The 12,295-nt window shown below is 25.3% G+C and overlaps 1 protein-coding gene across 12 annotated transcripts in view; it reads right to left on the bottom strand.

Moving 5' to 3' along the window:
- up (Troponin T, skeletal muscle) overlaps positions 1-12,295 on the bottom strand; it is a 44,131-nt gene that overhangs the window by 10,638 nt on the left and 21,198 nt on the right. For 11 of the 12 annotated variants that reach the window (XM_071177606.2, XM_071177597.2, XM_071177608.2 and 8 more), the window contains 7 exons: positions 11,141-11,177; positions 7,290-7,313; positions 5,476-5,524; positions 4,240-4,356; positions 2,721-2,807; positions 1,559-1,744; positions 1,246-1,467 (listed from right to left, as the gene is read on the bottom strand). In XM_071177606.2, the coding sequence (XP_071033707.1) occupies positions 1,246-1,467; positions 1,559-1,744; positions 2,721-2,807; positions 4,240-4,356; positions 5,476-5,502 (639 nt within the window). In that variant the 5' untranslated portion in view covers positions 5,503-5,524; positions 7,290-7,313; positions 11,141-11,177. Of the gene's footprint in view, positions 1-1,245; positions 1,468-1,558; positions 1,745-2,720; positions 2,808-4,239; positions 4,357-5,475; positions 5,525-7,289; positions 7,316-8,991; positions 9,011-11,140; positions 11,178-12,295 lie in introns of those variants that run through there. The other variant, XM_071177599.2, reaches the window with a different exon arrangement.

Below are 12,295 nucleotides of genomic sequence, written 5' to 3'. Positions count from 1 at the left end.
TTTAATTGTACATAAATGTTTGAAGTAAATCAAATTCACATTCAAGTATTTTAATGAAATATTTTAAACACCTATTATTGTGATAAATTAGTTATGATTCAAAATCAAGCAATGAACCACTATTCTTTAATAAAAATGCTCTATACTAAACAGAGTGTCAAAATTTAAAACAATGTCTTTATCGAACTTAATTTTATGAACAATAATCTTATGATAATTTTAACATTACGTCAAACATTTGTGCATAAAATGTTTGACGTAAATCAAATTCTCATTTAAGTTTTTTAATGAAATAGTTTAAACACCTATTATAATAAATTAGTTATGATTCAAAATCAAGCAATGAACCATTATTCTTTATTAAAAATGCTCAATATTAAACAGACTGTCAAAATTTAAAACAATGTTTTTATCTAACTTAATTTTATGAACAATAATCTTATGATAATTTTATAATGCTTAACAAATGAGCGATTATTCTTGAATTAATGAACTAGAACATAGTTTACAGCTTAGGTTATGTTATTTCCTAATACTATGAACTTAATTTTATGAATAATAATCTTATGATAATTTTATAATGCTTAACAAATGAGCAATTATTCTTAAATTAATGAACTAGGACATAGTTCACAGCTTAGGTTATGTTATTTCCTAATGCTATTTAGAAGATTATTAATTCTTATTTTAAAATTATTTAATTATAATATTATACAATGCCAACCAATGGTCTACATAATTGGTTATGATTTAAAATATCAGTATTGTTTCCTATCATTATTAAGTTAATTAATATGAACAAAATATTAAAAGTAAGAATATGATCAGTTAGTTTTAATTTAAGGTATAGCAGCAAAATTTAAACAATCTAAAAATAAAAATTATGCTAATTAAAATTATAAAATGATAAAATTAACATTTATATGAGAAATAACTAATAAATAAAATATGAAATTAAAATAAAAACTCGCTATTACTTATATGTTCCCATGATATTAATTCCAAATTTATTTGACCTTAGACCCGCTCACTAGGGATGGTCAGAAGTCAAATAAATTTAAGGAGTAACTAATATGAATCAGTTGCTTTTCTTTTGCATAACTTTAAAATAAAAATGAAAATTCAGCTTTCTTATTAAATGATATTACAGTTAGTATTACCATAGTGACTATATGTTACACAAATAAAATAAAATCTAAAATAAAGAATGAAAAATTACGACGACCACATTAACAGAGTTCTTACATCGTAATCTTGTCTCTTCATTTTTTCTTCTAAATCATATTTATCACTTTCTAGCTGCACTATTTTAGCCCAGAGTTCTTCGGCTGTACCACGTAATTTTTCAGATCCAAGCCCTTCAATGTTCAAAGGTTTAACACGATATGTCAAAGCGATTTCCTTATCCTCGGCCAGCTGTTCTTTGGACTTGCCCAACTCACTGCGAGCTTGTTCAACGTTGCTCATCTAGAAAATAAGAATTAATATGACGTTGTTTCTTTGAAGTATAATTACTAAGTAAAATTTCAAGCTGCTTGATATAAAAATACTTTATTACTTTGTCGAAACCAGCAGGGTGTCCGGCTGCAGGGGTCACAACTCCTCCGTCTTTCTTTTGAATGACGAAGTTTGGCTTGACACCTTCCTTTTGCTTCTTCTGTTCTTCGAGCATGGCTTGCCTTTTCTTCTCAGCGTCTTCTAAACGCTTACGCTTAGCCTCAGCATCCTTTTGTTTTTTCTCGTCCTTGACAAATAGAACTAACGTTAGATAATATCATTGACATAATACGAAATGTTAAAATTGTCATAATATAAGTTGTTAAAATTGGCATTTTATAAATTTTTCACATTATCATGATATAAATCGATACGATTACTTGCTAGAAAATACATAGCCATAGACACCAAATAGAGGCATGACAATTTTAGAATACAAACTGGCCATGGCTACTTGTCTGAACATTTATTCAAAATAGAGTATTCTCTCCCTACGTATGCTCCATTTGCTAAGCAGACATTATAAATTTAGGTTATATTTTGATCTGTTAAGCATTAGAAAGCAGCACCCGGAAAAACTGAGAGATTAACAAATTATATTGAACAGTAATCAATTCACAAGAGCAATAATGAATTCTTTATTATCTGACTATAATTAAAATAGTACTTAAAGTTTCTTGTATCAAAACAATTAACGTTTAAAACATGCTGCATGGAATTTTTAATATAAATACCAGCTTTTATCTATTTATTCATTTTTAACTAAACACGCTATTTTGCTTTTAGGCTATCACTTAATTCATACTGCATTTAAGGTACTCCAAAGATAGAAAATGAGTCTTTAATTCAACAGCATTGCGCAAAATAATGATAATCTACATATTTTAAATTATTCAAGAAAGTATTTTATTTGACCGCCATGGTTTCCATGTAAAGCATGTATCTGCGTATTACGGCACCATTCAGTCAATTTTTATCATTACAATTTTAAATCAATTTAAATGTTTAAAAGAGAGGTTTCGTAAATTCTTTATGCATCAAGTAGTTAAAAGATACTTAAACAATCAAAGTAAAATAATGATAATAATATCAATAAGAGTAATAATAATATCTATAGTATTTATATTACTATAAAAATACTCTTGATATTCATAATAGCATTTTTATTATTATTCTCATTTCTTTCTTACTCTATTATTATTATTATTAATATTATTACTCACAATTTCTCTTTGCCTTTGTTCTTCCTGCTTCTTTTTCAGTTGCATCATTCGTTTCTCTTGCTCGGCTCTCGTTACCTTACGTCTCGCCTGTTATAACAATTATCAAAACATTTTAGTTAAAAAGTTGAAATACTTGAAATGTAAGCAATACATTTGGATAATATTAATGCAAGGAAGATTCTATAGACTCTAAAACATTTAGACTCCATATCGTTCACTAAAAACTGAATTTGTTATCAAAATATAGATATAAAGAAAATTTCTGTGATTTTATTAAATTATAGTATTTATCGGAAGTAATGATTCAATCATGAGATAAATCATAATTAATTCAATGAAAAATATCATTTGACTAAACAGCATTTAATCATAATTATAATATGCATTTTGTTAAATCTTAAAAATTGAAAAAAAGCAATTTGTTAAATTAAAACTATTTTTTTTTAAATATTTGACAGGGTAACTAGTAATAATATGCAAATCTTGAAAAGAAGAAAAAAAACTATTTTTTGCGATTACGATTTACTGAGTAAAAATAAATGAAAAGTGAAATTACAAAATAATTAAAAGCTATATTCCACGATAAAATCTAATATTAAATTCAATTAACACAAGAAACAAATAAAAAATAAATAAAAGAAACAACTAAACGAAAAAATTAAACAAAAATGTAAGTTTTATTAAATTACAATGCCACTCAAAAACTACAATAACTCAATGATTGTCATAAAATAATTAATTATTTTAGAAAAAGTATATAATTTAGTAAAGTAAATTAGTTAGATTTAATTAAAATTTAAATTACCGAAATTAACGCACATCGCCCCTCTGCAGATCAATATTTTAAATAAATTTAATTATTTTTATACACTTTCATTTATACTTATTGATTATTATTTTTTACGATTTTTGTGCATAATTCATTATTTTTTTTAATCTGTTCGAAAAGCATTGGGCAAAGAAATATAAGAAGAAAGGTTAAAAGCTAAATGATTTTCTACGATAGAATTTTCCCAATATAGATCTAAAGCAGAGTTTCAAAATAGTTAAATTAATCAAACGATATTGCTTAGCATGTACGAGTGTTATAATGCATTATTTTTATATATTTTTATTATTTTCTTTTTTAACTTCATCAGATTATATTATTATAGTGTTATTAGCCGCATAAATAAATACACACTCATTATTTTCCTTTTCTGATCTTTTTTATATATCCTTATATTTTACATATTTTGTTAAGGTACAAAAGGAAATGATTAATACTTTACGCATTGCCTAAACATTCTAAATAATAACCACAGACAAAATTAACCAATAATCTACAAAATAGCTAATATTTAACACATTGTCTAGACATTCTTTATAATAAATTATAAAAATCATAGAAGAATTCTATACAACGATACGGCAGAGTATATACTATTAATTATTATATTTTAAAATTTTCCTAAGAACAAAAGGCATTTTGTTCAATACAGTCATTTCACACATTGCATATATATTTTATACGGCTTACTTGTCGTTCTTTAAGTTTCTTGAGTTCCTCTTCTTCCTTTGATCTTTGTTTCCTCCATTGCTCAATGTATTCAGCCCACATGGCTTCATCTTCTTCCTTCTTCTTCCTCAACTTCTCCTAAAACATTGATGTGAAAAATAAACCAACCGCAAATTTACTTATGTATATGTCTCCGTAAATCATTACGTGATTGAAAAATAATAAATTCCAAATTTTGTTTAGCCAAAATATTTTTTTATTATAAATAATTATTTAAATGGCTTGAAAACATAATATGCTTTGAGTTAAAGGATTATAAGTTACATATATTCCTACATCATGTAAATTTAAATAATTTTAAAACCCGAAATCATGTAATAGAGCATAATGTGATAACTTCATAAATTTTCTATATCATGTAAAAAATTTTGTCCCTAAACTTTAATATTAAGAAAAATTGCAAGTATAAAAATAATTTTGAGCATAGTAGTCAAATTATTGAAGCAATATTTTTAAATTGCCGCTCGATATTATAATTTGAACTTAAATAAAACGAATACGTAGATAAAAGTATGTTTCTTCAAGTGTGCTTCGCGACTAAAAGAATCGTTTGCACTAACTATTTAATATATTTAAAGCAATTATGTAACATTGAAATGCATTAAATGAAAATATGGTTAATAAACCAAACACTAGTGAGAATGATTTTAATATTTATTTATATGTATCAAAAATACTGCTCTAATTATAAGATTAGTTCATTTATTCAAAAGTAATTATTTTAAACATTAATTTAATACAATAATAATTCATTGTCAATTGATAAATAATAGAAAATGGAATGAATTATTAATTAATTGACAAGAATTATTATTATTATTAAGAATTAATAATAATGATCAAAAAGAAAATTGAAAGAAAATCTTTTAAAATAATAAATATTTGCTGACAAATGAATTATTAAAGAAATCAATTTTTTAATTTCGTTTCATTCGAAAAAGGAATTGTGTTATTACAAAAGTGTTACATTTTTAAAAGAATTTAGATCTAAAACGTTTTTTTCATTTAAAAAGTAACTTTAAAAAAATCTTTATCTTAAAATGCTTTTTAAACAATAACTTTAAATGATGGAATATTTTAAAAAGTTCTTAACTTAAAATTATTGATTATCGAAAAAACTATCTTTTTTTTAAAAAAAAGGAATTAAAAAATTAATCAATAGTTTTTTTTCTTTAATAGTAAAAAGAAATATCTTACTTCCATTGCGATTTCGGCTTCAGTCATTTTCGATTGAGATTCTTCGCGACTGTAAATAATTTTTAAAAATGTTAGTTTTGGCAAATAAAAATTACATTTGAAAACATTAAAGAAATTTAAACTTATCTATCAAATGTATGGAATATTCTTTAATTTGTTTTAAAAAGAAAATATGGTTATATTAATTTAAAGAAATGTTTTCTTAAAAATATTATTGTTCTAAAAATATTTTTAAAAAAATCTTCCTCACTCTTTAAAAGCTTAAATCTAATTAAGGACTTTGAAATTCTTCTTCAAATTCTTGGTATAATCCAAATATAAAATGGGCTAAATTTAAGCTGTATGTAAATATAGCTAAAAACCTTGAAAAAGGCAGAAACAATATTTTATACACAGACATAATTTCCGTTCCTTAAATAAGAACCTTCGTAAGTGTCAAAAACAGAACGACAAAAGTTACATAGAAAAGCAGAAGAAACTACAAGCAAAGTACAATAATCAAATTAATTAATCGTAAATTAATCGTAAATTAATTAAATTAATCGTATAATAATTAAATTAATAAATTAAATATAATTAGTTTATTATTTTAAAAATATGAAATGAATAAAAGATATCTAAGTTAGTAAATATGGAGTAGTTAATGATTGACTTTAGAAGAACTGCTTTCGTCGAAATCTTAGATATCGATCTTCATTAAGTTTTAAAATGTCTGAGAGTCTCATAATAATCTTTTTTCGTACCTTACTTCTATTTCTGTGAGATTAGCTTTCTCAATATTACTCTATTCAATCTTATTTTCCTTTGCTGTATCTTGCTTGTAATTTTTTCTGCAGTTCTGTGCCTCTACCGAATTCATTGCATTTCGACACTACAGAAGGTTTTTCCTTTTGAACCAAAATAATTGCATGTATGTCGGTATTCGCAACATTAATTTTACACTTCCACGTTGTTTAGTTTAATCTTAGTAATAATTCTAATAATAGTGCATAATAATAGTTTTAAAATTATAAAAATTAAGCATTTTAGTTTTGTCCAAAGTTCATAAATGAAAAAAGGTTCATAACAATAAAGAGCAAAGAGCAAGCAAATGCATGCATACTTAATTTTTCATGCGAGTACGTGCAGACTTTTTATTTAGTTTTTGTTATTCGTGTTTGAATAGATTTTTAGGAAAGTATCTTTCGCTTCAATGTTTACATTTCATAAGGTATTGACTTCGACATTCTTCTCAATTCGGTAATTAATGGTTGTATAAAATTTGGAATATGTGAAACAACATATTGAGAGAGAAATTCGGAAACAATTTAAAATAATTTTTTAAGAAAATGAATAACTGTAAAATATACTTAACAGCGACGCTTATTTATTTAATTATAAATTTTGCTTCTTCTATATAAACAATTAAATCATCATAGCAACTTTTAACAAATAAGTTTTTTTAGTCATATAAATTATTGTTAACCTATTTTTTCATAAAATGGTTTTAGTCGTGTAATATATAAAATGATTTAAAATTTATGATCTTCTCAAAACAAAAATCTAAAAATTTAAAAAATAAATATGATTTCAAAAATGAAAATAGTATTACCACAAAAATGCGTACAACAAACCACAAAAAAATTAACAAAACCAAACAAAGTTTAAAATGCAAAATAGTGGATTTGGTAAAATTACGGGGCAAAAAGTCAATAAGCATCATGTGACATGCAATTGGGAGTCACTTTTGCAAATATAACGAGTAGGCTTTGGGATTTATGGGGTTTGGGAGTTTTACGTGGAGCATTCCCATTCTTAAATTTTATCCCACTTACGTTGCTTTTTGTCCACTGGATGCCCTGGATAAAAGGAAAATCAAAAAAGGCTATTAGCACCAATTCTACCTAAGGCTTTTAAAACTAATTTGCTTTAAGCGGTTCATAAACTAACTGGATTACAGAGCTCTGAACTTAGAAAGTATGAAACCGATTCAAATAAAAATGTTCATCAGGAAGACAACGTATAAACTAAAAATAATATAGTTAGATGAAACTGACGGTCGTTTTTGTTCCTAATTTCACACTAGCTTAGTCCCTTAATAATCACTTTCGTTAAATCAATGAACGGAATATCTAATTTTATTAGAAAAAAAACAGTGAACTGATTAAAATCTAAATATAATTTTGCCATAAATACAACATTTACAACACCGAAAATAAAATTTCTATGGCACTTTAAATTTTGTATACATTTCATGATACTATCTGTTTTATGAAAAAAAAATTTATACCAGTTTATTTTCACTGCCTAAACATGTTAAAAACTTTTTTAGAAGCAGCAATTACATGCTCTAAAATATAAATACAGAACTGAATTTTTTTAATCTAAAAAATTTAGAAACTGTTATAATTTTACATTTGACATTTTATTGTATCATGTGTTTTACGGTTTTATAAATTTATGTAATAATTAATTTTTTCAAATATTTGGCTTAAAAATTACAGTTCTTAATTCAAAAGGTACTATTTTAATATTAAATTGAAATTTATTAAAAATGTGATCGAATTTTTATTACATGAAATATACATAAGCTTTGAATAATTTTGTATAGTAATAGTGATACATAAATATTACTCCTCAACTATATTAATCCATCATTTACTCCTAGGCAAAGAGCACTGCACCAATTATTAAAAAAATAGGCCATTTAAGCAACAATCATAAAATATCTAAATTCTAATATATGCATAAAATATTTTTTCTAACTAATTATAATAATCATTGCTATAAAAATGCTTCTAAAGCAAAATATTTCTAAAACGTTGTATAAAAATGTTACAAAAATTGCCACACAATTAAGTCTGCTATAGAAGCAGTGTTAATTGCGTAAAGTGCAAGCGTAATTTATTTAAAAAGGGGAATCAAGATTATAAATTTTTTTTAAACTTATGATTTAGAATTATGAATGCTTTTTCTTAAAAAACATTTGCTTATAATGAATTATACATGGCGTTCCTCGTTGACCTCCTTTTATTTATAATTTTTGAATCCTTTGCCCAAAATGAAGTCAAAAAATTATACACAAAAAAGACTGCTAATTAAGATTTAAGCGTGAAAAGAACTATCAAAAAACATTATTGAGAAAAGACTTGAAATATCAAAGCATTTTTTTTATTGCCTCATAAAATAAGAAGTTATTGAAAGGCAATTATTAGAAAAACCAAATGTTTCATCAGGCAATCAATCAGATCTTTATGTTATCAATCCCTTCATCCTCACTCGTAATGTGAAGTATTTTAAAGTTTTTCTCTTTCTTCGTGATTTAATCGATGATTTACTATCTCTAATACGTATTCTGTTTTATTTTATTTTCACAAGAATTTTAAGACTTTGTATTAAGGGAAGTATTTAGGAACACCATATATATTTTAAACATAATTATATACAATTGGATATAGCATCTCATGATAAAAAAGACTTTTTTTTAATTTTGAGTATGTAAAAAAATTGTATATCAAATAGGTAATAAACTTTCCTTTCGATGCTCTAAAAGCTCTTGATTTTTTCTCTCTTAAATCAATTAAGTTAAATCAACGAAAGAGAAACAAAAAGTTTTCAACGTACTTCTTCCTAAAAAAGAAAAGAAACAATGATTAAAAATACATAAATTAATTATAAATTAGAAAAATCTATTTTTAATAAATATTTATGAGGATTAATATAATGAAATTTAAATAATTATCATTTTTACGATTTGAGATGACTGGGGTAGTTTCATAACAACTACAAATACAGTATAAAACGTGGAATTTACTTTGGAGATAAAGTGCCTTTTCTTAGAGGATCGTATTTCAGAAAATTTCTGAAACAATATTCAAAATGTTTAAATCATTTAAAATGATATATGGCTGTTTATTTTTAGTTGTAAAATTATTTTATAATACAACATTATAGTTTTTAAATTCTATCCTGTTTTCAATAATCAAACCTCTTTTTATCAAGAATATACATTTTCTACATATTTTATATTCAATGCCATAAATATTATACTACAAATACTACTACACAATAAAAAATAAATGCATTAAAAATATTAAACTACAAAATTTAGATATAAAAATACTATTTCATTATGCCCTTTTATATAATTATATTGGTTTTATTGTTATCGAATTTCCGCATATTTTCAATTAAATGCATAAACAAGAAAATTGGAAATTTTTTAAAACTTTTTAACCATCTATTTAAATCACTTACACTTTTTATGAAAATTTAAAAGATGTAATAAATGTAATTTTTATCATTATCATTTGGCAGAATATCAATTAAATACACTTCCCTAAACATGAATAATGTGTTTTACTGAAATATGTCTTAATTCTTTTTTTTAATGTTTTCTTGATCTATTTTTCTTTAATAATTTTCACCATAGATAATTTTTAAATACAAAAAATAATAACTTTAAGAAGTACTTAATTCCATAATTATTGCATCTCTTCTTAAAGTTCTGTATCAATCATAAATAATATTTTTTTATTATAAACCATAATTTTTTTTTAAAATTCTTAAAAGATTAAACTTTTTAAAATTTTGCTTCGTTAGGCTGACATATTTTAGACACGTAATGAGAAAATGTACAACATTTTTAAACCAGGACTAGTTTAAGCTCCTTTTTAACAGCTTCCAGTCACTTCTGTATGCTCTATAAATTCCCCAAGAGCAACCCTGGATCGAGGTATAGGGCACTCGACTCGCAATGAAGTAACCAGGCTCGAATACCAGCAATGGCTGACCTCTACAAATTCTGATTTCAGCTCTCATAGCTCACAATGCTGGCATAAAATATACTTAGTATTAGACTTATCATGGGTTATAATTTCATTGTCGCCGGGCAAGCCAGAGGAAGTTTTCCTTTACATATTATAACAAAAACTCCTCCGCGAAGGCTATTTTGCCCCGATGTTTGATAAAATAGTAACTTGATTTCGGGGTCGAGCTCAAAATGACAAGATTGCGGATTTGATCGTAATCGTAAGTGGCTCAGAATAATCATAAGGGGCTCAGAATAATCATAAGGGGCTCAGAATAATCATAAGGGGTTCAGAATAATCATAAGAGGCTCAGGGGATAAAGCGTTCAAAGTTCAATGAGATGAATCCCATTGATGGCTGATCAATACGAATTCCTCACACAGGTCACACCGACCACAGTGCTGACGTAAACTATCCTTAGTGGTTAGACGGATCATGAGTTAGAGTCCCCTTGCCATCGAGCTAACCGTGGTAAGGTTTTGTGGTTTTCCTCTGATGTAACGCAAAAGCTGGTTAGTTCCATCCAAAAGGTCCACCACGAAAGCAAATTTCTAACATTACTCGATCCAGGAAGTCCCTTGTCTTCTAGATTAGGCTCAAAATTACAAGGCTATGCAGTTCAACGTTAGTATAGTAGTAAAACTCCAAAGTCGTAGTAGTACCAAAATTGGATCGACTGTTCAACAACGGTTATAAAATTGATAGGCGTAAACTAAAAATAGATTTGACTGTTCAACGATGGTTATAAAGTAAGAGTACTAATTCACATGAATCTAAGCCATTATTCCTTATTAAAACAATTTTGAATTTTTTATAAATACTAAAAAGCAGATGAAGAAAAATTTAAACACGTTTTCTTTCAAAGTAAATTAAACTTACTTTTCTACTTCTTCTTCTTCCTCCTCCTCTTCGCTGTAAAATATAATCACAAATTATAATCACATTTTTTTTGTAATTTTAATAAGCAAAAAACATTTCTGTTCTTCCTATTTATAAGCAAATGCTCATTTAATAATAAAAGTCCTCATTGAATGAAATTTTGCTTTTTCAACTGTTTTAAAACTTTGTAATACAAGATATTTAATAAAAAAAAGAGAGCATGAAATCCTAATAACAAAAGTGTAAAACTTTCTTTTAATCTTATGAAGAACTTGTTTAAGTTCCACGCTGCAAATTATTCTAACTAAATACAAATAATGTAAAAAAGGTATTGATTATAAAAATGCTTATTAATTACACTTTTATGTTTTAAAAAAATTAATTAAATTAGCTATAGTTTAAAAATAAGCATAGTTAATAAAAAATTATATCGTTTAAAACTTCCAAAAGTACACTTCATTCACTTAAGAACGTTAGTCATTTCATTCAGAAAGGAACATTACAGATATCGTGTTGAAAAGATTTTCTATTAAATAATGAAAATATTAGATTAAGCAAAATTTTGGATCCCTTTCTTTACAAATTTAAGTCTTTTAGATCAAACAAATATAAATTCTTGATTGACAGAATCACAGTCAACAAAAAACAAAGCAAACAGAATCTAGATAATACCTTTTAAGCATTTTATTTATATTTTATATACTAAAAATATGACTATATAAGTCATATTACAGACGACGAATATTTTAATGTCTCTAGTTTTCAATCTCACTGTTAATAAACAACATATTACACGATATTTTACATAATTTGCTAAAAATAGTAAAATAAGCAATATATTATCTACACAACCGTGAAAATATGAATACTTAATAAATGATATAAAAAATTTAGGGTCATGGAAGATTAGAAGGAGATATGAAATTAACGTGATATTCATGCATGCAAAAATTAAGTACAAACTACAGTTTGCATTTTGTAGTTACTTAATTGTAAGTAAATATCAACTAACTAATATTTATTAAACATAACAACCACTGTAATTTATGATATTATAAGAGCTTTAAAACCTAGACATTAAGTATCTATTTAATCATAATCAACGAATAACTTCCCTTTATGCTAGCTTTAAAAAACATCAAAGTCTGTCA

The sequence above is a fragment of the Parasteatoda tepidariorum genome, chromosome 2 (genome assembly GCF_982258835.1).
Source record: "Parasteatoda tepidariorum strain Cologne lab strain chromosome 2, Ptep-v5.0, whole genome shotgun sequence".
In the NCBI taxonomy this organism is placed as follows: Eukaryota; Metazoa; Arthropoda; class Arachnida; order Araneae; family Theridiidae; genus Parasteatoda; species Parasteatoda tepidariorum.
This window is presented reverse-complemented; position numbering and strand designations above follow the sequence as displayed.